Below are 27,875 nucleotides of genomic sequence, written 5' to 3'. Positions count from 1 at the left end.
AATCAAAGACAAAACTTATCAATTGTTTTATGTGCAAACAACCTGAATCTTTTTTTTATATAAATATATATTTTTCAAATAGATTTTTGATTCAGCTCATTATGGAAAACATCCCAAACTTTAAAAAACGAGATTATTGGTTGCTTGGTGAAGAAGGCCAGACAACTTCTGTTTCTTCTCTTGGTGAAATAATAAAATGCAAATGAATCATTGTTAACCACAGCTGTGGCTCGTTTAAGGGATTGGGGTGGACCTGGGGTTTATTTTCAGTAACCCAGCTGCAATACCTGTCTGTAATACTAGGAAACAAAAAGAATCTATTTAATCATTTCTACTTGCAGTAATGCTATGTGCTAAGCTTAACTGGAAGCCTTGGAAATGGGCGTAAGCTGTGTGTCCTACATTTCATCTTTGTCCTGGGCCTGCATTGCACTGGAAAAATAATGCCACCTGTTCTTATACCAGTATTTGTTTCAAGATGCCAAATGTGTTCAGCCCATGGCTGAAGATGATAGAAGAGAGTCAGGATAAAATGCATACTGAGGGCGGCAAAGAGGGAGAAAGGGAAAAGGGCAGTGCCATGGTCTACTCTACTATGTCTAATCTCTTTTACAGCAAATTGGTAAGGTTTTTAGGTTTCTTTTTACTGTTTTCTGTCTATCGTCCTTTTTTTTTTTTCCTTAACAGTTTTAAAGGGAAAAAAAAGGTACAGGTTTTTCTTCCTTCTGTACTGGGCTATGTTTTCTGACTAAAAATATTTGATGGCCTTTTGATGAATGTCTTCCACAACGAATAAGAAAACTTAGTGGCTTAATTTAGAAAACATGTTAACAAGACACTATGTTTTTGAAATTGTAACAAAAATCTACTTAAGTGATATACAGGTATAAAGAGTAAAAATAAAGGTAACTTTACCTTTTTTAAATACTTCCTGCCTTAAAGAAAGCATTTCCATGACTTTAGCTGTTGAAAGGGTTTAATATCTGCAGAGCTTTATAAAAAAAATATTTCAGTGCATACTGGTATAATAGATGATCAAGCAGTTGCAGTTGTCTTTTTGTTTGTCTTTTATAAAAAATGTCTTCAGTCTGAGTGTGCAAAGTCAGTTTGTAATATTTTGCAACCCTATACTTTTTTTTTTTACATAGTTGCTGCTTGCTGTGTTCTCCAAACCTTTTGAGCCATAGGATCCAAGCCATAAAATTCTTTATGCATGTTGAATTAAGTCAGAAAAGAGCAAAGCTTTACTTAAGTGGTAATTCAAGGGAGATGAAATCCTATGATAGTAAAAACAGAACCATAAAAATAATTGGAAATAGAACTTTAATTGTGGCAATAAGTGAATTGAGAACAGTTCGGCAATAAATGAATTGAGAACAGTTCATCTTTGGATAAAAATCCCTTTTTTATTTTTATTATTATTTTTTAATCATTCCCTCTGAGCTTTCTTCTCCCTTATTTCATCATCTTCCTGTAGCTAGAAGCTACAGTAATGACAAAGAGAAAATTTTTACTTAAAGTGCAGATCTTCATTCTGTAAGTTTATGATGTTTGAAAAAAGCACCCCGGAAAGCTATGGTGATATGTATAGACTTTATTTCAGACTGTAAATGGCTTGTGCTTCTTTGATCCTTGTTTTTAAATGTTTTGTAGTGTTGACTGACCAAATTCCAGCAAAATTTTCACACCAAAATGTTTCTTCTCAGTTCTATTTGCTAGTAACATTTGCACTGTGATTGGCTGGCTATACCACCCATAGTTAAACCATTTTCATAATTAGCACTGCCAACAATAGTGGCAAACATTGCAACTTTCCTGCATAAAAAGCATTAATTGCACACCTACCATCCACACAAATACAGTTTTTCAAACTTAACAGTAAGTGAAATTAATTTACTATACTGTGTCAAGTGTATTGAGAAATTGTGTTTCATAGATATCCCTATTATGACTGTGAAAACATGTCAAGTGCCACTTGAGTGTCACCGACAGAAAGCACACACCTATGCAATATGGCTTACCCTATATTTATTTGTAAAAATCCAAACGTAGTTTAAAATATATGTCAATATTACTAGTTTGAGTTTGTAAGAGGGTTCTTTATGATTATTCCAGGTAAGTGTATAAAAGAGATCAGTGCTTTTCTTTCATCACTTGATTATTTTCTTTAAAATTCAAGCAACTACAGGATATTTTTTTATTTTATACATGCTGTTTTTTAATTAAAGTATAATCACTGAAAATTAAAGTTTACTAATTTTGATTTTATAAGGTTTGTAGCATTACAGAATAAACTGGGATTTATAAACCAGCTGTGATTAACAATGTAAAGTATTAATACTGAACTTGAACCAGAGTTTTAGGGAAGTGTTTTTTTGTTTTTGTTTTTCCCTCTTTATGGTCTTAAATAATTTGAATCCTTCAAGAATGATTTTTCCATGCTGTTTTTTGAGATAGAAGATAATTTGAGGGCAAGAATGCATGTACGATATTCCATAAATTCAACATTCTTTACTATAGGTAATTATTATTAACAAGATGCATCTTCAATAATATACTGAGCCTTGGATTTTATATTTAATATAGGACCTATTTTGGTTATCCACATATATGGTTCCTAGCTTACAAGGGCTAGATCCAAGATTATTTTCACGAGAAATGTTGAATTTATGAAGAATGGATTTTGAGACTTTGAATTGGTTAATTTCTCAAATAAAAACTTAAATGTCCAAACTTTTTTTTAAATAGGAGTAGACACTAGCAAACTGAACAAAGCAATCATAAAAGTATTTGTCGCACATGACCTGTGGTCTGTTGCCGATTGATTATTGCGTGAGTCTTAACTTACCACTACTGCACAAGTACTATCTCAGTGGAATATCTGAAGTAACATCTGAAAGATGGGTTCATTGTGTTGTGTTTGCTCTTTATTATTTTTCTCCTTTCCCAAGTTGGCTTTGCATCTATTGGTAAATAAATTCTTCAGCTGCCTTATTAGGAGTGCTATGAGGGTTACACTTTTTCTGCTTTTCATCTGTATTTAGTTTACTGTATTAAGTATTTGATTTTGGATTGAATGAATGTAAATAGAAATTAAATGCAAATTTGAATGAACATAAAATAGAAGTGATTTTTTTTTTCCTAAAATAGGTTTAAATAACAGCATATATGTCAGGTACACAAGTGGTTTCAGCAATAATTTTCATTAATACATCAGATGTGTTCTGGTTCTCATATTTAATAAACTACATATATGTGTTAGATCTTATACATTTGCGATTTTTAAGTTATGTTCATTGGAATTAGGATGATAGCTTTACAGAAAGTTCATGTGAAGGTCAGAGAGCTAATATAGGCACTTGCACTTGCCTTGCCTTTGGCCCAACCTGGTTCTATTCCCAGCACGATATATGTTCCCCCAACACCACCAGGGGTTTCTTCCGACCACTGCCAGGTGTGTCCCTCACCCCTCACCCTCAAAGTTTATTTATTTATTTTTTTCACCCTCAAAGTTTATATGAGGAATCAAAGAGATTAGTGCATGCTTAAATGCCTGTGTTGAAGCCCCAGCATACTGTTTCCCCCTTATCCCCAGCACTGCTGGGTTTGTGGTCCAAGTTTCTGTTTTATAAAGAAAGTTAATGACTTGAGACAGAGTACAGCAGCTCAGGCACGAGACCTTGCATGCAGCCAACCCAGGCTTGATCTCTGACATCACATATGTTCCCCCAAGCACCCCAAAAAAGCCCATGTAAAAAGTAGTTTTTTGTTGTTGTTACTGTTTTTAAGTATGACAGGTTTATTTGGAAGTTTTGAGTGGGGAGAGAAACACATTTGAAAACAAGCCCTAGTACGTGTCTCAGTGTTAAAATAAAGGTATAAAAGTATTAAAGTACATGTCTTGAGGGGGAGACACATGTTCTCGACAGCAACCTATGTGCTCAGCATACATTTTATATAAAAACATACTTTCTTTTGCTATTATTTTGTTCAGCCACTGTGTTAACAATGCTTATTTGATGTGTATGCGTAAATTAAAGTAGTGCAGTTTTCAACCTTTTTTAATGTTTACATTAACCAAAAATGCACTGTTACTGAAGTGACAGTAACTTTTTAATGGACCAGTAGTTAAAAACCATTGATGTAAATGAAATACTGAGATGCTTTTTTAACATTTCTAGTGTAAGATGTGTTTTGTATAATCTGTTTCTAAGGTTTCAGGAGTCATCTTAAATCACAGAATACTGTGGATTTAAAAAAAATCCTATTAGCCCCTCCTTTCACTCCTTCCCGCCCCCCCCCCCTCAACACACCTTCACACACACATTGCCCTTTTTCTTTTCTTTTTTGCCATGCCCGGTGCTGATCTTGGGGGCCATGCATTACCAGTGATCAAAAACAGCACTCCTCATGCAATACTATCTCTCTAGCCCTGTTCTTTTTTGAGATGAAGGAAAACAGGTTAAAAAGAAAAATGTTTTGATTTCATTACCATTGTTAGACGTACCTATTAGATTTACATGACCCTATTAGATTTCTTCCGTCTTAAATTTTTTTTTTTTTTTTTTTTTGCTTTTTAGGTCACACCTGGCCATGCACAGGGGTTATTCCTGGCTCTGCACTCAGGAATTACTCCTGGCAGTGCTCAGGGGACCATATGGGATGCTGGGATTTGAACCTGGGTCGGCCGCGTGCAAGGCAAACGCCCTACCCGCTGTGCTATCGCTCCAGTCCCCCATCTTAAATTCTTACATGAACTTAATTCATGAAACAGACTTATCTTTTGTGTGATGAACATGACATAGTATATATGAACACTGGATTATAATACTGTACACCAGAAACTTAATGACATATACCAGTATTTTTGTTTTGGGGCAATACCCAGAAATGTTCAGGGGTCACTCCTGGTGGTGCTTAAGGGACTATGCAGTGCCATCTATCACCCCATGCTCCTTGTAATATAAACCCTTACTGTCTTAAAATTTTAAAAAGCAGAAAAATACCCATTTTAACTAATATTAATAGTTACCCACATGTTCATAAGGCCAGTAGGTACAGTGAAGAGATTTACATTTGTAGGGTCCCAATGGTGAAAGGGGGCCCTTTCCGTGGTCTTGAAGGTCCAGGGAATCATTTCTTAATTTACTCCCTCAGGCATTGCAGGCCCCGTGCAAGGGGCATTACCAAGGCCTGGCAAAGCAGCATTGGTCATGTTGGTAGCCACAAACTGAACTTGGGGCCTCAGACATGCAGCCAGCCTTTTGAGCTACCCCAAGCCCTATCTTATTTTACTAAGACTCAGCACATTCATCTTTCAAATCCACAATTTAACCCCAGATTGCCTTTTCTCAGCCTATCCCCAATTGTATATCTAAATAACTCAGTTTCAGCCTAAAGTCAAAGAGGCAACCTAGCTATTTTCAGGTTGTTTTCATGTTTTTCTTTCTGCTTTTTGGGTCACTCCTTGCCCTGAGCTCAGGCATCATTCTTGGTGGGTCTCAGGGGACCATAGCAGTACCAGGGATTGAACCTTGTCAGCAGCATATAAAACAAGTGTGTTACCCATTGTACTATCTCCAGCACCCGGTTTTCAGCATTCATAAAGGCTATTAAGGTAGGTAGTAAAGTTAAAATACAGCAGTACTTAAAGTTTGTACTTATAACTGGCAATATTTACATGGGGGAATAAAAGCTTAGTATTTTTGGCAACATGGGTGGCCATAAATGTGTGGGAAAGTATTTAACCTGTAACTGGTTAGTTAACTATATCTCTTGATCCATATTGCTAGTTTAGCCTCTACCTTATGAAAACTGCAAATGTTTTATAACTCTGCCTCCTGATTTCTCCTTTCTATTTTTTCTTCTTGGACATAACAATTTTGATAGGTTTGGTAATACAAAAAACAGGCCTTGTATTTATACTGTCACAATTAACCCTTAAGCCTTCTCCTACAGGTTTGTTTTGGTTTGGGAGAGCATACTCAGTAGACCATGTGGGTTGAGGGATTGAACCCAGATCTTCAGCATGCAAAACACACGTGCTTTGAGCCATCTATCTCTCTGGCCCTCTCAAAGATCTTGGTACTAGTCCTTGCTTAGAAGGCTGGAGGAGAGAGAAATGTATCCTCTTCTTTTTTCCTCCACAAATACCTACAGACAGACAAACCACTTAATTTTGATATTAAAGTATTATTTTATCAGAATTATTAGATGTGTAACAGTGGCTTGATGCATTTTATCTAATTGAAGATACATGAAACAAACCACATTAAAGCTTTTGGTTACTTCTTTTTAGTTTTAGGGCCAGAGCTAGCTTTTCTAGGCTCAGAGGACCATATCAGATGCCAGGATTTAACTTGGGTCAGCAGGTAGGGCACATGTATAGCTTGTATAAACCCTTAGTTGCTTTTCTTTGGGTTACACTCAGCGATGCTCAGGGGTACTCCTGGCTCTGCACTCAGGAACTACTCCTGGTGCTTGGGGGACCATATCGGATGCTGGGGATCGAACCCAGGTCGGCCGTGTGCAAGGCAAACGCCCTACCCCCTGTACTATCACTCTGCCCCCCCTTAGTTGCTGCTTCTTCTTTTTTTTTTTTTTTTTCTTTTTTGGTCACACCCAGTGATGCTCAGGGGTTACTCCTGGCTCTGCACTCAGGAATTACTCCTGGTGGTGCTTGGGGGACCATATGGGATGCCAGGGATTGAATCCGGGTCGGCCATGTGCAAGGCAAACATCCTACCCGATGTACTGTCGCTCTGGCCCCCACCCCTTAGTTGCTTCTTAATTGCTTCTGAGTGTGAGTTTTAATCTTTTTTTGTTTGTTTGTTTTTTGGTTTTTTTTTTGCTTTTTGGGTCACACCTGGCAATGCACAGGGGTCATTCCTGGCTCATGCACTCAGGAATTTCCCCTGGCGGTGCTCAGGGGACCATATGGGATGCTTGGGATCGAACCCGGGTCGGCCGCGTGCAAGGCAAACGCCCTACCCGCTGTGCTATCACCCCAGCCCGAGTTTTAATCTTTTGTGTAGTGGTGATTCAAGCATAATATTCCAGAACTCTTCTTGAGTTGATCAGCTGTAAAGAGAGTCCTAAGAATTTATGAAGTTGATCTTATTTGCCACTCAATGCAGATCAGTGAAGCCAGGTATTTACAAGCTGTGAATTATTTTAATAGTTACTTCAAGGTAGTCCATGGCACCATACAAAAAGCAAGATCATGAACATGAAAATTGATAGCAGAATTTGAGATTCAGGCACAAAATTAAATCTTCTCACTGATTGCTAATCATATTACAGAGAATACAATATTAAAATATATCTTCGGTAAGTCTGTCTTAGAAAATCTGATTGTAACAGGTAAAATATAGCATTTAGAACTTTTTGTGTAAAAATACAAATTTTATGAAAATTAGAGACATTTTAGAATGGGAATTTTAGCCAATGCTAAAGAAAATTCTATTTTTAGATAATATATATTTTAAAATATGAAAAATATTCTTCTGCAAACAGTGTCAGGAAAGAACACCTGAGTTCCTCTAAAACTACTAGTTCTAGCTAATTGCCATTTTGGCAACATTTAGAAAACACATTTACAATTCAACACTGCAATCACATGTCATAATTGGGGTAGAACAAATGTTGCATATGCATAAAGCTCAACATATATACTGAAAACAGGCCTTTTATTACTCTTGATAAAGTGGACTGTGCACTTATCACTGTTTTGTTTTTGGCCACATTTGGCGGTGCTCAGGGTTGCTCCTGGCTCTGCACTCAGAAATAGCTCCTGGCAGTGCTCAGGGGACTATAAGGAATGGTGGGGATTAAGTCCCAGTGGCCGCATGGCCGCATAAAAGGCAAATGCCCTACTACTGTACTATCTTTCCAGTCCGCACTAAGTCTTAAAATCTACAACAAAATAGAAACATTTCCTTAACTTCTAGCCCTGAAAATCCATTTTAATGTTTATCATTGTAACCAAATGAAATTAGTGTTTTGTGGCCTTAACAGTTAATACAATTTAATATATCTGTAGGTGTGATGAAGTAGCTCCATCTTTCCATTTGTTTATATGATCTGAAATCACAGTTCTGCACAGTGGACATGTTTTCTCTCTGGTAAACCATATGGAAATGCATTCTTCACAAAATATATGCTGTAAAGAAATCAAAAGCCAGATTTTAAACTTAAAATTTTAATTTTAAATTCACATTTACAGAGATTCATATGCTTTAAACTGGGATTTCGGAGAAAAATACCTTTTTCAGAAATAAGCAAATTCAAGAATACAGGAACATTAGCAGTAGGGCCACTATTATTACTTAAACTGTACTATCTATTTACCCACTTTCCGTAAAGTGTAATGACCAACTTAATAAACTTCTTGAGGGCAATTACTATCAAATTGTAGGAAGGGGCTTTATACAGTAGTATACAAAAAGACTAGTATCTAATTATTACTGTCTTTTTTTCCTAATTACTCTGATATCTGATCTTGCATTTGAATTTGTTTCCCCTGTGTACACTGCATAAAAATTACTGGGACAAGATTTAGCTAATCTTCCAAGCTTATTATCCACAAATAAGTTACTAATATGTACCCAAGTGCTGCTATTTACAAATAATTTAGTTTTTATCTTTCTTTATGTGTCAAAAAAAGTATTAATGTTAAGGATGCTTAAAAATATAATTACCTGACAGATGAGAAGAATTGGCTTTTGAAATTCAGCTTGACATATTGAACAGATATCATCCACATCTGAGCACTGTCTCTTGCTGGCAGCCACACCATAACTCTATGAAGAGAAGTTCTGTTCATTCAAAATGTTTAATCTATTCCTCAGAATAAAGCTAGTTCCATATTCTCAAATCTCCCTGGAACTAGGAATCTGAATACTCTCCCAGTGGCTAGGGAGATAGCTCAAAGGACTACAGTGTGCATATCTTGTGCAAGTACAGTGTGCAAGTGGCAGTGGGTTTGAGCCTTTTAACCACAGGTCCCCCAAAGTAACATGCCAGGTGTAGCCCTTGAATACTGCAGAGTGCCACCACCACCACCACCACCACCAAAAAAGAAGAAGAAAAGTTTAATATGAAAAAATCTGAAGGATACAAATATTTTGTAGCTGAACTACATATGCAAAATTATTTTGATGAGCTGTATGTATCAAGGTGAAGTTATTACATTCTAGGATCTTGGGAAAAGATTAAAATGCTACAAATCCAACTTAAGAGCCTTAAAGAACTTGAAATATAACCAAGTTTTGCAACTCTGTATGCATCATAGCCCCCCCCCCCCATTCTGCAATACCTGCAAACTGCCAGGTTTAACTTTGGAGACCTCCCTGCCTGAATTGCCAGGAGTGGCTGAAAAGTAAGAACTACAATTCTCGAGACTGGTGATATTAAAGATTCCAGAAATAAATGAGGATACAATTTCCCTTTGGTAGGATGTCATTTAGTAAACTAACCTTAGGCTGACACGCTTTTAAGATCTTGGCGATGGGCTGGAGCGATATAGCGGTAGGGCGTTCGCCTTTCACGCGACCAACCTGTGTTCTATTCCTCTGACCCTCTCAGAGAGCCCGGCAAGCTACCCAGAATATCGCATCTGCATGGAAGAGCCTGGCAAGCTACCCGTGGCATAATGGATATGCCAAAAACTGTAGCAATAACTCTCACAATGAGAGACATTACTGGTGCCCACTCGAACAAATCGCAAAGGGATGACAGTGACTCTTGGTGACAGAGAACGGAGTTAATGTACTTGCTAACTCGTGGCCAACCTGAGTTCAATCCCTGGCACTGTATGCATAGGTCCCTGAGCATACAGCCAGGAGTAAGCCATCAAGTCCTCAGCCTCATGTAGCCCAAACTGCCTCCTTCCCATCAAATAAAATAGAATGACATTGTGCGGATGCAGATACTCCTCTGGTAAGGACACAGCCTGATGGTGATCATTTTCTGGCAAAGTCTAGGACATTGTCCTAAGATAGGAATAAATCAGAACTGAATGACATTTTCTTTGTGTCTTAAAAGACGAATTATTTCAGCATAAGCTTTACTAGATCAATTATAGTAAAACGGCTAATAAACTGTCAGACTTATGAAAAAATGTTGGCTATGGCTGAACTTAATAGGATGAGAGCAAAACTTATTACTATCTTACTAACCCAATCTTACTAAAAGGGGTTAGTGTGGTCCACTTTGTTGATAACCTTTGTGTTATTTATTTCAGTTTTGGAGCCATATCCAGCAAGTGCCCTACCTGCTGTTCTATCTCTCTGGCCCTGTTGGTATCCTTTAAACATTATTATGGGAGCCAGAGTAAAGCTGAGTGGACTGGGCACATGCTCTGCACGTAGGAAGCTTGGGTTCCATCCCTCCTGGTTTCAATCCCTGGCACTATGTATTCTCTTGAGCACTGTTGGAGGTAAACCCAAGCACTGCCGGGTATGGTCCAAAAATCACAAACAAATACATAAATAAAAATATTATTAGTTTGGCTTCCTAATAAGTCATCCCCTAAGCAATGACCAAATAACTGTTACCAGTGGACTGTAGCCAAGGGATCATACTCTCAAATCTGATTATCACAATACGAAAAACTTCTAATGCTACAATAGAGCAAACAAACTGGGTCAGAGAGATAGTACAGTATGTTTGAGGCTCTTACCTTGCATCCATCCTGCCAAGCCCAGTTTGAATCCCTAGCACTGCATATGGGCCCCTGTGCACTGCCAGGGGTCATTCCTGAGCAGAGCCAGGGATAGGCCCTGGGCATTGCCAGGTATGGTCCTAAAAGAGCAAATGATTGTTTAATAGATACCCTTTGCCCTACAGTTTGTCACAGCAGTAAAATCACATAGTAACCAAGTTTATAATTAGAATTTCCATTCCATGCTGTGAACTAATTTTTTACAGACAGAATTAGAAATTGGTGTGAGAATTTCGTCCAGTGAGAAATTTTCAAGGCACATGTATTACTAATTTTTTGTTGCACCTGGCAGTGCTCAAGATTTACTTCTAGCTTTGTGCTCAGGGATCACTCCTGGCAGGGCTCGGCGGACTATACAGGGTTCCAGGGATCAAATACAGGTCTGTTGCATGCAAGGCAGGGCCCTGCCTGCTGTACTATCACTCCGGCCACTAGTTTACTCTTAACTAGTAAAAAGTACTTACAGGTCGTGTGAAAAATACTCGCAAAACTCTTCTGAAAGTTCTTAGGTGCCCAAAACAGTTCAAAAGCTGTAAAAGTAATAAGACAATCCATTAATTTAAAAACAAATGCTATTATTTACTAACCCCAGAATCAAAAACCCTAATTTCAAATGCTGATACTAAATATTTAATTGCCTTGCTTGAAGCCAACCATCCTACGGAACAAAGGTGGGACTTGCAAAGCATACAACCCAATCTTCTAAGCCATCTTCCCAGATTTTGTTTTGGGGTCATACCAGCTCAGTACTTGGGTGCTACCCCCAGTTTTGTCCTGTTTGCTCCCAGTTTTGCTCAAGGGATCATGATGTACTGGAGATCAACACAAGTCAGCTGCATGCAAGCACCTTTACCCTTGTACTATCTCTTTGGACCTCATGACAGGCTGAGACACATCCAAATATCTAAAATTATAATTTGATCAAGAAAAAAAAAAGTCAGAGGAAGTATTTTTACCTGGCTCAGAGGTTCTAAACATTTTTTAAAGTTTCACCAGCTCAAAGGGCTAAAGTCCCTGCTAGTAGGTACAGGGCCCCAGCTTTGATCCATGGCACTATATGGCTTTCAAGCTCGAAGTTAAAAGCACTACATGGCTCTTAACTCCCAGGTGCTAGTAGTGGTGGCCCCTAGCCAACCCCAAGAGGGCAGGGGATAATGTTTTATCGGGGCTTGAAAGAAGCTCTGGACAGGCTTTGACCACATCTTGCAGGCAGAAGCCCCACTCCTACGTGGTTCAAAACCCAAAAAGTAAAGTTTCATAAAGTGATTACACTGCAGAGAGCAGATACAGAGAACAGGACAGAGTACTCCAATTATCTGAGAACCATGTATGTGACAAATGCTATTTGGGGAGAATGAGTATATTCTCCATCTGTTTCTCTGCCCTTAGTCTAAGGTCAAGGGAGACCACTCCTTCAAAACAAAACAAAAAAACAGCAAATCGGATAAAAATAAAGTATCTATTTTCGTGGGTTGGAGCTATGCCTCAGGTTGCAGAGTACTTGCAGTGCTCAGTCCCCAGCACCTTCCAGAGTGACCTCTACAGCGGAAAACAAATGAAATCATCTATTTCCATTTATTTCCCCCTCTTTTTTGTTTTGCAGGGGTGGGTGCCAATCTGCATGGTACTAAAGGCTGTATACAATACAGTTGGCTCAACCCCTATATTAGCTCAGATGCTACATTTTTTTTTCTTCTTTTTGGGTCACACCCAGCAATGCTCAAGGGTCACTCCTGGCTTTTCACTCAGGAATTACTCCTGGCGGTGCTTGGGGGACCATATGGGATGCCAAGGACTGAACCCGGGTCGGCCGCATGCAAGGCAAACGCCCTACCCGCTGTGCTATCGCTCTGGCCCTCAGATCTTACATTTCTTTAGCTTTCTTTGAGGGTTTCTTTTTTGTTTTGGGGTCACAGCCAACAGTGTTCTCAGCTTTGCTCAGGGAGCAGAGGATCTGATAGTGGTGATGGAACCTGGGCCTCTTGCATGCAGAGCACGTAGTCCAACTTGAGCCATCTCTTTGGCCTTGTATTTCTATTTCTCAACAGAAACCTGCCATTACTTCATATCTAATATATATGTGATATAAGAATACTCTAAAAATCAGTTATGACAGTAGTAGCAATTAGGAGAATTTGTGATTATATCAATAATATGACAATACTAACATTACCTACTTTTAATATGAGGTAGAGTAAAGCCAGCAGTATCCCAAGACTCCATCTAGTCATGTCACCAAATTCCCCATAGTTTACTAGATAACGAAACCAGACTGGCATTGGGACAAAAGTTCGGTAATACTGACATAATTCTTCTAAAAGCATGTACCAGTAACCCTGAAAAAGAAGGAAAAAGAAAAAAATAGTTACTCAAGTAACACATAGTATAAATACTTCAAACTGGACAGATATCAAGAGCAAATGGCACAGTAATATAGATGTTATTGACTGACAGCCTCACTTTTTTCTTTTGACAGCCTCATTTTTGTTCTGATCTATATATCTGTTTCAAGCTACTTCTGAAGAATAACATAGTGAAAATGTTTTATGTATACTATAAATGTATGCATGCATGGATGTTTTAGTCAATTACAAGGATTTATGTTTTCATTGAATACACAAAGCCACTGAACAAGTGCAGTTTTTTTTTGTTGTTGTTTTTTTTTTTTTTGCTTTTAGGGTCACACCCAGCGATACTCAGGGGTTACTCCTGGCTTTGCACTCAGGAATTACTCCTGGCGGTGCTTGGGGGACCATATGGGATGCCGGGGATCGAACCCGGGTCGGCTGCGTGCAAGGCAAATGCCCTACCCGCTGTGCTATCGCTCCGGCCCCAACAAGTGCAGTTTTCAAATATCAACTGGTAAGGCTTTAAAGGAAAAATAAAGTACAAATCTAAATGTTTTTGATATGGAGTGGGAACTGAATTTTAGATTATTCTGACGCAAATCAATTTTGTTTGAGTAGGTTATTATTTAGGCTCAAATTCTAGAGGAAATGGCTGTCAGTTTAAAATTATATAATTAAATTATTTAACAAACTGAAATTTTCCAAAAGGAGTCATTTAAATGAATAATAAATAGTATATTGTGGTTTGCACTAACATTATTCCAAAAATACTTAAGTTTCTTACCTTGGATTTAAAAGGCATGATGAAAGAAGGCACCAATAATATAAGGCATTTTAAGCCCATGAAGAGAAATTTCAAAACAAAATCTGTAATTCCAATAATCCAAAGTACTTCCCAGAAGTTTAAATGGTCCAAAGTAGGATTTAAAAAAATTAAGCTACCGAGAGAAAAAAAAAAATTTTAATTTACTAGCTCAACATACAAAGGAAAATTACTAAGGATTTCCCCCTATAGATTTTGATGGAGGTGGTTTTAATTGCAACCAAGCATCTTATTTTAATGTACAAGAAAATGTACATTTTGTTTGGAAAGATATTAGAATTTAGTTAATTAGAGTTTGGAATGTATTTGAAATCATGTAAGGAGAATGGGAGATCATTTTGCTTTTGTGTGCACATACATGGTGCCAGGGATCAAACCTAGGGCTTCCATCATGTATGCAAGGCACGTGTTCTAGTACCCGAGCCACTTCCCCAGGAACATTTTGCTAATTTTAATTTTTTTTGGTTTGAGGCCACACTTGGTAGGGCTCTCAGGACTCCTCCCAGCCTGAGGGAAACTGTGTGGTGCCGGCATCAAACATGAACCCTTTGCAAGCACTCATCCCACTGAGCTACCTGGCCACATTTTCCTTATTTTAGAGTCTTTTGCTTAAATTTCGTATCACACTTCCATAGCAAAAAGACCAATTTTCTTGCTAGACAAAGTTGATACCATTCTGGATATTATAAACCCAAAAATCCTTAATACTAGACATTTAATACTTTGTCTTCAAACAACTCCACTAGGGATTCTATCACCTTATTTTCACTGGACTGCTCTTATCAATTGTGTCAATTGGTATTTTAGTACCAATTATGCCAAAAGTTCAAAGATCCCTTGTATTGAGCTTCGGGCCACGCCCAGCTGTATTCCCAGCTTTGCACTCAGGAATCACTCCTGGAGAGCTCAGAGGCCATATAAGATGCTGGAGCTTGAACCTGGGTGGGCCACATGCAAGGACACTACCCAATGCACTATTACTCTGGCCCTTCAAAGATCCTCCTTTCCCATTTTACCTATTATTTTCTTCTGAAACTTCTAAATACCATGTCCTCTTTTTAACTGTTCTCATATGTGATAGAAAGGGGAAAAAATTTTTTTTTCTCCTCTCTTTTGGGGGCTACTGTTCTTTTCTAATTTTATGTCCAATCTTCAGCTCCTTTCTGTCTACATTTTCCCCCTTGTTAATCTTGTCAGTGTTCATAATTTTTAAGTTTCAACCATATGGTGTTAACACCAAAATATATAGCATTAACCTCTACACAGCTCAAGACATGTACATCAGATCCATAATCACTATGTCCATATGTCTGTCATCTTTTCTTTTTGTAGGTGGGGAATTTATAGGATGCCCACCAGTGGTGTTCAAGGGCTACTCCTGGTGCTGTACTTGGCTGATCAGGATTGTAGCCACAGCTCTAAGCTATGCAAGTGCCTTGTCCTTTGTAGTCTCTCCAGTCATAAATATTTTTTATATATGTATATGTATATATATATATATATCACTGTTGTCCCATTGTTCATGGATTTGCTTGAGCGGGCACCAGTAATATCTCCATTGTGAGACTTCTTGTTACTGTTTTTGGCATATCAAATATGTCACAGAGAGTTTGGCAGGCTTTGTGGGCGGGATACTCTCCGTAGCTTGCCAGGCTCTTAGAGAGGGACAGAGGAATCGAACCCGCTGTGCTATCGATTATACACACACACACACACACACACACACACACACACACACACACACACACACACACACACACACACACACACACACACACACACACACACACCGTTAGTTTTGGGGTCAATACCCAAGCAATGCTCAGGAGCTATTCCTTAGGGGCTGATATGGGATGCCAGGGATCAGACCTGGGTCAGGCACATGCAAGGCATGTGCCTTACCTACTGTACTATCTCTCTAGCCCCTATAATCACTTAATGTGGCCTCTCAAACGTAAAATGTTCAAAATTAGTTGATTCTCCCCCAGAAATGGTGCTTACCAAAGAAAAAAAGGTGTGTTTAGGGAGGTGGGGGGAGTAATAGTACAGCATGTAAAGTGCTTGCTTGCATGTGGCCTGCCTGGGTTCAATCCCCAGCAGACCCATGGTCCCAAGCCAACCAGGAATAATTCCTGCATGCTGAGCCAGCATTAAGCCCTGAGCACTGCTATGTGTAGCCCAAAACCTGTAAGTTAATTAATTTTTTAAAAAAGAAGTTGCTTGCCCAGTAAATAGTACTACCATGTAGTCAGGTGCTTTAACTGAAAACCCAGGGATCATCGTCTTGACTTTCTCCCCACACGTATCTACATAATTCATTCTGAGTAGTACTGGCCCCACTTACAAATCATAGCCCAGTTTGGCCACATGTGGACAATGAAATCAGGATTTAGAATTATTTAATTAAAGCCTCCCAAAACAAATACCTCATCTGACATGGAAATCTATCAACTCATGTCCTTAAGCAAGTCTTTTTACTTCTAGGAACAACAATCTAGGGCCCAGAGCGATAGTATAGCATGCAGGGTGCTTGCCTTGCACATGGCTGACCTGGGTACAATCCCTAGCATCCCAGATGGCCCCCCAGCACCACCAGGAGTAATATCTAGGAGCAGAGTCAGGCGTAAGCTCTGAGCATCATCATGTGTGATGGAAACCCACCCACAACCACCTCTCCCCACCAATCTAGCATTTTCTTGACATAACCAAAGAAGGTGATGGATATTAACTTGATAAAAGGGATTGTGGACATCATTTCACACACACAAAGTACATCTATCTACCTCTAAATACCACATTGTACATTTTATAAATAATTTTTACTGATTAAAATAACAAACAATAATAAGGCTAGGGAGATGGCTCAGAGGGCTGGATCTTGTGCTTTGCATGCCAAAACCGTAGTTTTGGTCCTTGGAATGGTCTGAAGTGATCCCCAAGCTCTAAGCCAGTAGTAGCACCCAAGCACATCCAGATGTGGAATCCCCTCCACCAAAGAAAGACCACCACCTTTAATAGTACGTAAAAAATATTAGTAAGTAAAAACTCAAATTATGAAACACCTTCTATAAAACAAGGCAGTTGGGATACAAATTTAAGTCATTTATAGTTCTGAAAGCTGGAAGGAGACAGGTAAAAACTGATCTATAACAATATGTGCAAGTAGGTATACACAATGCTAGGAATATATAATTTTAAAAAAGTGTGTTCTTGGACCACTAATTACCTGTAATAAAGTGACTGAGACTGAAAGGTGTAATACAAAAGAACAGAAGATCCTGCTAAGAATATCAGTAACCAAGCACACTGAATCTTTGAGCACCTCTCCTGAAAAATAAACAATTTATAATTTATTACTTTGAATTATGCCAAAATAATACATGCCATCAAATTATTTTATCATCAAATTATTTTCATGTCTAATAGAACATCCTAATAGGTTAATCTTACAAAGTGTTGATCACCAGTCTATATATCTATAGATAAAAACAATACCCATTTTAATTGAAGAAAAGTAACAATTTTGGGGGGCTGTGACAGAGATCAAACCCAAAGCCTCACACATGCAAAGTAGGTGCTTTATCACTGAACCAGATTCCCAACCTTAAACAGAGTTTCACAAGTACAACAAGTTTCCTGGGTCAAGGATAAGGCCCAGTGATAAAGCATCTACCTTCCATGAAGGAGACCTCATGCATTGCAAAATAGTAATGATTAGTTTCATAATCATATAAAAACTACCGGTATCAAAGAAACCAAATCCTATACAAGTTGACAGCCAAACACAAACTTTACCTTTCCAACAGTGTATTTTGTACCTCCCTTACAAAACAACTGTATTTTGGTTTTAGGGCCATACCTGGCACGCTCAGGAACTACTGGCAGTATATTGGGGACTTTTGGTGATGGGGATCAATCCAACATGCAAAGCATGTTATCCAGCTCTTTGAGCTATCACCCACAAAAGAGAATTTTTAAAATGCATTTAAACATTTTCTAAGTGTATATTTTAATTCTCAGAAAATACATATTTACTCAGGCATTCTTTTTGTGCTGGTAATTGAATCCAGGGCATGTTTTCTGTCACCAAGTAATTTGGGTCCTTTTAGGGCAGTAAAACATTCTTATTAGGAAATAAGAGAGAAAAGAGCAGAGCACAGTAAAGAAATAACACAAGGCTGGGGCGATGCTCAACAAACTGAATGCATGTTTTGTCTTCAGAGGCCCAAGTTTGTTTGATCCCTGGCACTACATGGTCACCCCGATACCACCAGAAAGCACCAAGTCAGGAGAGCCTCAAGCACAGTCAGGTGTGACCCTCCCAAACCTAAACAAATTAAAGAATAAATGACACAGTCACTTTTCAAGGTGTTTAATTTAATCTTATTTGGGTGGGGGACACCTGGCAGTGCATAGGAATCACTCCCAGTGGCCTCAGGGAACCAATATGCTGAGGATCAAACCAAGGGTGGTTGCATGAAAGGCAAACGCCCTACTCAGTGTATTATCACTCTGGCCTAAACTATTTTAATTTTAGCTTAAAAATATTCAAATCCTAGTTTAAATTTAATCTTTTAAAGTTTCTAACTACAAATTTTCAAGCCAGAATGCATAACAACCGTTTTTTTTTTTTTTTTTTTTTGCTTTTTGGGTCACACCCAGCGATGCTCAGGGGTTACTCCTGGCTTTGCACTCAGGAGTTACTCCTGGCGGTGCTTGGGGGACCATATGGGATGCCGGGGATCGAACCCGGGTCGGCCGAGTGCAAGGCAAACGCCCTACCCGCTGTGCTATCGCTCCGGCCCTGCATAACAACCGTTTAAGGTGCTTCAAGGTAAAATTTTATAACCTAATCCTAATTTCCCCAGTCTATATGGATAGAATTCCAATATCTCGTTATGGAAAAACTTAGAAGTTTATTTTAAAGTTTAAAGGGGATCTAAGCAATTCAATATCCAATTCTATGTACATTTGTTTTAAGTCTTAAAGTGAAAACAACTACTTTTTAATAGTATTTAATTAAATTAGCTCAAAACATTAAAGCACTTGGCAGATCAAATAGTATATTATTGTTTGAGAAAGGGGCTTGGATTTGGAGGGTCACACACATTGCTCAGGCTCTTCTCCTGGCTCTCCTGGGGACTGTTCCCGGCAGTATTTGGAGGACCGTGCTATGCTAGGTCAATGAACATGGGTCTGCCACATGCAACCCCTATTACCTCACCAGCCCATGTTCTAAACTTTTTATTATTTTGTTTGCTTTTTGTTTTATCAGGAACAAAAAATATAAAGAAAATAAGGTAAAGCAATTTTACATTAGGACATATAATTGATTCAGGTCAGGAGATAAATAAATAAAAACATAACATTTGTCATTTATGATAGCTGTTATTTTCTATTTAACTTGGTCACTCTTTCATTTCTCTCAAGAGAGAAAATTAAATTATTTTTGTAGTTACTTATTATACTTACTCTTAGAAAAACCTGATTTACAATGCTTTTGTTTGCATACATAAAAGTTGTAAGCAGCCCAATTCCAAGAGAAATTCCTGTTAGAAAATAAGCTCCAGTTAATTGAAAGGGGAAAAAAAAATCAAAAATTCAAACAATAACATGAATTTAAAGAAAACAAATTATTTTAAAAACTAACAGAAAACAATGAACTAAAACACTTGGATTAAGATCAATTATCAATAAAGAAATAAAGGGAACTGAGCAATGAAACAACACAGTCTTATTATACCCTACCTGTTAGATGCTGCATGACAAGTTTCACACCCAGAATCAAAATATAGGGGAGACTTTTTTGCAGCCACTTGAAGACATAGCCGAATTCTGAGAAGGAGCTTCCACCAGGATCTCCAGGCTCCATGGCAGGATCATCAGGCAGCCAGGCTTCACTGTGGGAATGGCTCCGGCTGCAACTATGGCCACATCCATGGGCACAGCTACGGACACCTGACTTTGTATTTCGGGAGCTTAGATTTTCAGCACATTCTTTAGGAATGGAGTTTATCTGGATATGAACATCGCTGGAATGAAGAGCTGAGGCATCCCCTGTCAATCTCGGGTGTACACGTTGGGAGGCCGAGGCTGCATCACAGCCTGCAGTTCCGGAAGGACTGCTGAGTTGGCTGCAGCTGGCCTGCATGACCCTGGAATACTTTTTCTGTGATCCAGATTTCTTTGCTTCAGGGTGCTGGCTCCTACAAGTCAGAGCAAAATGCATGTTCAGTGCACAGTTAGGTACAGATAACTTAATGCTCACTGAGATGCCTTTATTCACTAGAGCCCAGGCTGAGCAAGTCATTAGATGAGTTCTTTGAACCTCTGACTAGTTACTAGACTTCCTGCTTCTCTTTTTGCTGAAGCTCCGGAGCCAAACTATCTTTCCCGGAACAACTGTTAAAAATATTTCAGATGCTAGGAAACTTTCTGCTAGAAAAGTTTCAGAATCCTCTAACCACGAAGGAGGAGTCATCAAAATAGCAAATATGCGTGCCCAGCAGAGGTCCATAATGTAAGCGCTAGTACCGGGTCATATCTGACGCTTCACCACCGTTTTCCTGCCCATCCGGGGCAGTTTCATCTTGATGTGGATCCTATATCATACGTGTCATTAGAGTGAATCAGTATTTTTCAACGCTTGCAAAAAGACTAGGGTGGTTCGTCTCCACCCCGTCCCCCGTGTGTTAATGCCTCATAAATGATCATTAAAGATAGCTAATAATAAGCACTGCATTCAGGTGACCTACAAATTGAGTCTTCGGCAGAAACAGCTTTCCCCGTGCTAATAAGAAAGGGCTTCTGGTAATACCAAAAGGATTCTCTTTCTCCAAAAGGATGTCGCCTTAAATCCCGTTCAAACAGACGCACTGGGGGCTGCATCAGTCGTGCAGCTGCGAGGCGGCGCCCGACAGTTACCCCGCGCCCCGGAAAAGGCCACACCGGCGGAAGGGAGGCGGGGCAGGGGAAGGGGAAGGCCGGGAAAGGTGCTCAAGAGCCAGGGTGGGCGGCCTGGCGGCGCTGCCCTTTTCCGCGGGAGGACGCTAGGGTCCGCGGCGTCTGCACCCCGTCCCGGGTGCGACTCCCCAGCCACCGTCCGGCGGTTTCCTCGCTGCCTTCCCCGCAAGGCTCTGCCCGAAGCGCCCGGGCCCGGGTCTAGCGCCCCCCACCCCCGAGGCCCCGGTGGGACGGAGCCGTTCGGGCGTCTTCTCCATCAATCACAGCCCCCTCCCGCCCTCCTCGGACCCACAAACCGATCTGCGGGGGCCGGGGGTCGGGGGCAAGTAAACGCGAACGACTCTTCCGCAGTCCCCGCGGCGCGCCCCGCTTCTCCTCCGCCGAGCCCCTCGCGCGCGACCCGGTCCTCGCGCCCGCCCGCCCGCCCGCGTCCGCCCCGGCCTGACCTCGCATGACGGTGAGCGGACCGAGGCCCCGGCAGCGGCTGCAGGGAGTGGGCGACGCCGCGGCGCGGCCCGCGGACCAGGGCCGGTCAGTCCCCTCCGAGCTCCCCGCCGCCAACTCGGCCTCAGACTCGGCGCGCCGGCGCGCGCGCCCCGACGTCCTCACGCGCGCGTGTCCGCCCCCGCGCGTCGCGACCGTGGGGGGAGGGGGCGTCGCGGGGTGCGGGGCCCGCTGACGTCGGCCGGAAGCAGCCGCGGCCACGTCCGTGCGTCTCGAGGTAGGACGGGTCCCCGCCCGCGCGCGCCGCACGGAGCGGCGCTTTTCCGCGTCCTCAGCGCCCGGGGCTGCGCGCCCGGTCCTCGCCGCGCCCGGCGCTGGTCTCCCTCAGGCCCCTCGACGTCGGCCTCCGGGAGGCGGAGCCGCGAGCAGCCGCGGTCACGGGGGTCTCGGGGGCCGGGCCGGGTGAGAGTGTCGGGACGCCCCGCGGCCGCCGGGTGCAGTTTGTACCGGGATTTCGCGTCCGTCCTCGAGGGACTCGCCGCGGACCCCCGGGAGCGCTTCCGCACCTGCGGGGAGCCGCAGTGCCCGGCGGTGGGCTTGCACGTCTGCGTGCTGGGGGTCCCCGCCTCCCACCCCGGCTTCCACGCCCTCCCCTCATTTCAAATACGAGGTCGGAACTGGATTTGTAACCCCCGACCTTGTGTGTTACAAGAACTTGACTGTTTTCCGCTGTAGTTTTGATTGTCCTAAAAAGTTTACAAAGAAAAGCTGGGGGCGGGGTGGCCAAAATCGGAACAAGGGTATGGATGGACCCCTGAAATTTATTGTTGCATTTCAGTGCTATTATATTTTATACACATATATAATATACATACATACACATATACATATGCATAGGAGCGAGAGCACAGCGGGTAGGTCGTTTGCTTTGCTCGCAGCTGACCCGGCTTTGATTCCTCCTTCCCTCTCGGACGCCGGGCATGCTACCGAGAATATCCCGCCCCAGAGCCTGGCAAGCTACCCGTGGCGTATTGGATAATGCCAAAAACAGTAACAAGTCTCACAACGGAGAGTTACTGGTGCCCTCTAGAGCAAATCTATGAGCAAGGGGATGATAGTGCTACAGTGCATAAATGTGTGTATATACATACATACATATATGAGTTTATGAGAAACTAAAATTTAAAACTTCAGAGCCCTGTGAGAATATATTTGAATGATACTGAATATGCTCCATCCCTCACATCCACCTAGAGCCTGTCCATTTTGAACCACAAACTTGATTCTAATTGATGCTAGTTTCTAGAAATGACCGCTTGGTTGCTTTCCTATAATCCTGGAAATGTGGGAATGAATTGGGTCTGGTCCTCAGTCATCACGAGTAGAGGACAGGTGTGTGTGTGTGTGTGTGTGTGTGTGTGTGTGTGTTGTGTGACATCTTTTCTATAAAAAATCTATAGGAAAGGGGACACAGTCTGTTAGTGGTCACTACCTGATTTATAACTATTGACAGGGGGCTGGAGCGATAGTACAGTGGATAGGGCGTTTGCCTTGCACGAGGCTGACCTGGGTTTGATCTTCGCCATCCCATATGGTCCCCCAGCACTCCAGGAGTAATTCTTGAGTGCAGAGACAGGAGTAACCCCTCAGTATCGCCGGGTGTAACCGCCCCCCAAAAAAACTATAGACAGCTTTGTCTGAAGGACTGCTTTTAATATTTGTTATTAGTAGGGTTTCATGTGGCCGACCCAAGTTCGATTCCTCCGCCCCTCTCTGAGAGCCCGGCAAGCTACCGAGAGTATCGAGCCCTTGCGTCAGAGCCTGGCAAGCTACCCGTGCATATTGGATATGCCAAAAACAGTAACAATAAGTCTCTCAATGAGAGATGTTACTGGTGCCCGCTCAAACAAATCGATGAACAACGGGATGACAGTGACAGTGACCAGTAGGGTATCAGCATAATAATTATAAGGCCAGACACACATTATTCAGTCTACAGCCAAAACAGGTAAAATTCTATAGATTGCAGTGAAATTTTCAAATAAATTTATTTATATGTATACTCTAGCTGCAGCAGGGACATTTCAATTTTAGACTTTATCGGGGATAGAGAGATAGTTCATGGGTTAAGGTGCATGCAGCTGACCTGGATTGAATCCCTGGTATCAAATATGGCTCCCTGAGCACCACCTGGTGTCACCACTCCTGAACATTGCAGGTATGGCTTAATGACCACCTCCCAAAATAAATGTTCTTTATAGGAAAATTTAGGGGAAAAGTAGACAATCTCATCCAACAACAGCCACATAGTACATCAGTTTGTACATTAATAATTTTAGCATATGTGACACTTATGTAAATTTAATATATTAACAATGGAGACGTTACTGGTGCCCGCTTGAGCAAATTGATGAACAATGGGATGACGGTGCTATAGTGCTAATATGCCTTACTCTTTTTTTTTTTTTTTTTTGCTTTTTGGGTCACACCCGGCAATGCACAGGGGTCATTCCTGGCTCATGCACTCAGGAATTACCCCTGGCGGTGCTCAGGGGACCATATGGGATGCTGGGATTCAAACCCGGGTCGGCTGTGTGCAAGGCAAACGCCCTACCTGCTGTGCTATCGCTCCAGCCCCCTATGCCTTACTCTTTAAATCGCATTTTAAAAAGTTCTTTGGGCCAGGGTGATAGCACAGTGGGTAAGGCATTTGCCTTGCAAGCAGCTGACTCAGGTTTGATACCCACCATCCCACCATCCTATATGGTACCCAAATAACTCCTGAGCATCACCGACTGTGACCCAAAAAGCCAGAAAAAGAAAAAAGTTCAATTAGCTCATCCTGAAAATTAAAAACTTTTTTTTTGGTGGGGGAGACCACACAACCGAGTGATGCTCTCTCTATTCCCAGCTCTTTGCTGGACAGTTTGGGGGAGGGAGTTGCCCCTGCTTACTTGGAGGACCGTGTAGTGAAATTTTTATTAATAAACTTGGAACTGCATTTTACTCAGATAACTACTAAAAGTAGCACTGTAGCACTGTCGTCCCGTTGTTCATTGATTTACTTGAGCAGGCACCCGTAATGTCTCCATTGTGAGACTTGTTACTGTCTTTGGCATATCAAATACACCACAGGTAGCTTACCAGGCTCTGCCGTGTGGACGGGATACTCTCAGTAGCTTGCCGGGCTCTCTGAGAGGGACGGAGGAATCGAACCCGGATCGGCCGCGTTCAAGGCAAACACCCTACCTGCTGTGCTATCACTCCAGTAAAAAGTAACATTTGAATAGAGTTGGATTAGGGAGATGCCTTATATGGGCCTGGCAGGGATCTAGTATGTATGAGGCCCAGAGTACAATCTCTAGCACAGTAGCTCTGAACCCTGGGTGTAGTCCTGGAGGTATCTGGGTACCACTGGGGTGACCACCTGAGCATAAATATGCTGGGAGTGCCTCCCTCCCCAACTCTGCCCTGTTGGTTGTAGACCCTGTGAAAGAAGAAAGTACTGAGTTGATGATGACAGGATTTAACAGTGACAGACTTACCTGCTAAATTTTTCTATGATATCATTTCTCCATCTTTGGCTACAATCAAGTGTAGTAAATCTAGATAAACTCTGGATCACTGACATCCAGAATGTTGGAAATAGACATTTTAATCAATTCAAAAAGCATTTGCTGAGTACTTAAGTATTGTCTTAGATGTTGGAGAGATAAAAAAGACTTGAGTCCCCACCCTATAGTGAAATAAGTGGTTAGACAAGCCTCCAAACAAATAATTATACTACATTGGAATAAGTGCTATAATTAACACTTGAGTGGGATGCAATGGAAACAAAAGGTGGAAGCGTTTTGTTAGGCAAGAAATGCTTCATTATATTTGTCTTGACATATACGCTGAAATTTGCCAGAACATAAGAATAGAGTTGCCAATAAGAGGACATTTCATAGAAAAATAATGTGAAAAGTAGTGGTGTTGAAATACTGTGACCCTTTGAAGAATCTAGTTTTGAAAATATGGTGCACATGTGAGGGAATACAAACAGTGTAAGTTGGGAGTGATTCCAAGGTAATTCATTGTATGAAATTTATAAAACCATATAAATGATTAAAGTAGATATATTTCATCTCTTTCTTTTTCTTTTTCTCTTCTTTTGCCACACCCAGAAATAATCAGGGCTTACTTTTGGCTCTGCACACAGAGACTAGATGGGGTTCTGAGATTTAAACCTGGGTAAGCCATGTGCAAGGAAAGCGTCCTATTCTCTATACTGTTCATCCGGCCCAGTAGATATATTATCTGAAATATTATTCCTATAGTGATTCAGTGGTTAACCACCTGGAAAATAAAGATAGTACTTATTAACCTATTTTCAAACTCACAACTTGTATTTGTGATTTGTCTTGAAAATGGCTTCTGCCTCAAGCCCAGTGGTTAGGGACAGGTTAGCAAAAACAGACTATTACATTTCCCTACTCCCATTGCACATGGACCCTATATTCACTCCCAGCCAGCTGAAGCCAGAGGGATCACAGGCCCCTGTTCAGGAGGGAGAAGGAGGGTTGACAGGGGTGGCATTACACAGGAGAAGGTGACCTCTAGCACAGCCTTCTCAAGGTCCTACTTTCAATTCAGACGTTACTCAATGATTTCTCCAAAGCATCTTTTTAAATGTCTTTATGTTTGGGTCATAGAGAGCAAGAGCTTAAAGGGCACTCATCAGGAGGACTGGATTCCAGCCCTGGCAGTGTATGGTCTCCTGAGTGCTACTGGGAGTTCACCCCTCCAGCACTGCTGGGTGTGACCCCTAAACAAAAATAAGTACAAAATTTTGAAATGTGTTTATATTAGGTCCAAAAGTAACTTATATACTTTCATTTGAAAGTTGTTTGGATTTGTTTACTCTGAAGTTTTGTCATCAGAGTCAGAAAAAAAAATTTGTGACCTCCTTCCTTATAGAAGAATTTTACAATAAACTTTAGATATTTTCCTAGGCCCAGACTTGTTTAATGTTCTTCTCAAAGCTCTTGGTATACACAGAGTAATTATTAAAAACAACGATAGTGCTGCCAAACTTCTAGGGTTCAGCTTGGAGAAATTGCTTAGCTTTGCTTTGTCTGAGTTTCCTCATCTAAGTGGGTTGTTTAAAATTGACATAATTGTGAGTAGCACACAACAATATTTATAGGTGTATTTTAGAACCGGGGAGATAGTTCAATGGGCTTTACATACTGGAGGCTCAGATTTGATCCCCAGCCTTGTGGTCACCTGAGCACTGATGGGAGTGACCCCAAGCATTCAGGAGGAGGTTTACCCTGCACTTCAGGGTGTGGCCCCCAAACAAATAATACAATGAATATTTATAGATACATTGTTTGCATACACATGTGCACATTCTCTTATATAGCAATTAGTTTAAGAGCATAAATACTTGAAAATATTATTTATTTTTACAAATTATGTCAATACCATTCCTCACTTGGCAGTTCAGATATGTTTTTTGTTTTGTTTGGGGGCCACAACTGGTGATGCTAAGGGTTTACTCCTGGCTCTGTACTCAGGAATCACTCCTGATGGTGCTTATGGGATACCAGAGATCAAAATCCTGGAACTTGGATTGGTCACATGCAAAGCAAGCACCCTACCCACTGTACTATCTCTCCAGCCTCCAGTTCAGATCTCCTAAAACTTCTCATCATAAGATTCTTACACTTGGGGGCTGGAGTGATAGAACAGTGGATAGGGTGCTTGCCTTGCATGCGGTTGACCTGGGATTCAATCCCCAGCATTCCATATGGTCCCCCAAGCACCATCAGAGTAATTCCTGAGTACAGAGCCGGGAGTAACCCCTGTGCATTGCTGGGTGTGACCCAAAAAGAAAAAAAAAAAAGGATTTTTACACTTGGGGCGAGAGTGACAGTACAGTGGGTAGGACGTTTGCCTTGTATGCAGCCAACCCAGGTTTGATCCCTGCCACTCTATATAGTTCCCTGAATCTACCAGGAGTGATCTCTGAGCACAGAGCCAGGAGTAAACCCTGAGAATCACTGGGTATGACTGAATCAGTTACATTCAACTGAAGATCAGACTAGAGGTGGCGTTGAAATGGGGTGAAAGCATCGCTAGTCATCAGGGAGATGCAAATCAAAACAACAATGAGATATCATCTCACACCACAGAGACTGGCACACATTCAAAAGAACAAAAGCAACCAGTGCTGGCATGGATGTGGGGGAAAAGGGACGCTCTTTCACTGCTGGTGCCAACTGGTCCAGCCTTTCTGGAGAACAATATGGACAGTCCTTCAAAAACTAGAAATTGAGCTTCCATATGACCCTGCATTACCACTTCTGGGAATATATCCCAAAGATGCAAAAAAGCACAGTAGAAATGACATCTGTACCTATATGTTCATTGCAGCACTGTTCACAATAGCCAAATCTGGAAACAACCCAACAGGTGACTGGTTAAAGAAACTTTGGTACATCTACACATTGGAATACTATGCAGCTGTTAGGAGAGATGAAGTCATGAAATTTGCTTGTAAATGGGTAGACACAGAGAGTATCGTGCT

General features: G+C 41.2%; 2 protein-coding genes across 3 annotated transcripts in view; one reads left to right on the top strand and one right to left on the bottom strand.

Annotated features, from left to right (window-relative positions):
* The window catches only part of RPS6KB1 (ribosomal protein S6 kinase B1), a 57,126-nt gene extending 45,971 nt beyond the window's left edge, over positions 1-11,155 (top strand). The window contains exon 15 of the mRNA XM_055130139.1: positions 9,586-11,155. Coding sequence (XP_054986114.1) covers positions 9,586-9,751 — 166 coding nt within the window. The 3' untranslated portion in view covers positions 9,752-11,155. The remainder of the gene's footprint in view (positions 1-9,585) is intronic.
* RNFT1 (ring finger protein, transmembrane 1) lies at positions 6,956-21,653 on the bottom strand. 2 transcript variants are annotated; one of them, XM_055130144.1, is made up of 9 exons: positions 21,304-21,653; positions 19,643-20,100; positions 19,367-19,443; positions 17,121-17,221; positions 13,856-14,009; positions 12,901-13,059; positions 11,188-11,253; positions 8,700-8,801; positions 6,958-8,161 (listed from the first exon to the last, which is right to left on the bottom strand). In XM_055130144.1, exons 2-9 carry the CDS (start codon positions 20,043-20,045, stop codon positions 8,027-8,029), a joined length of 1,197 nt encoding a protein of 398 aa, XP_054986119.1. In that variant the 5' UTR covers positions 20,046-20,100; positions 21,304-21,653; the 3' UTR covers positions 6,958-8,026. The 2 variants fall into 2 exon arrangements, with proteins under 2 accessions (XP_054986120.1, XP_054986119.1); XM_055130145.1 differs by lacking the exon at positions 21,304-21,653 and having other exon boundaries at positions 6,956-8,161; positions 19,643-20,096.
* Positions 21,654-27,875: the final 6,222 nt, after the last annotated feature.

This window comes from Sorex araneus, chromosome 3, assembly GCF_027595985.1.
Source record: "Sorex araneus isolate mSorAra2 chromosome 3, mSorAra2.pri, whole genome shotgun sequence".
NCBI lineage: Eukaryota > Metazoa > Chordata > Mammalia > Eulipotyphla > Soricidae > Sorex > Sorex araneus.
The sequence above is the reverse complement of the archived record's forward strand: the minus strand, read 5'-3'. Positions and strand labels throughout refer to the sequence as shown.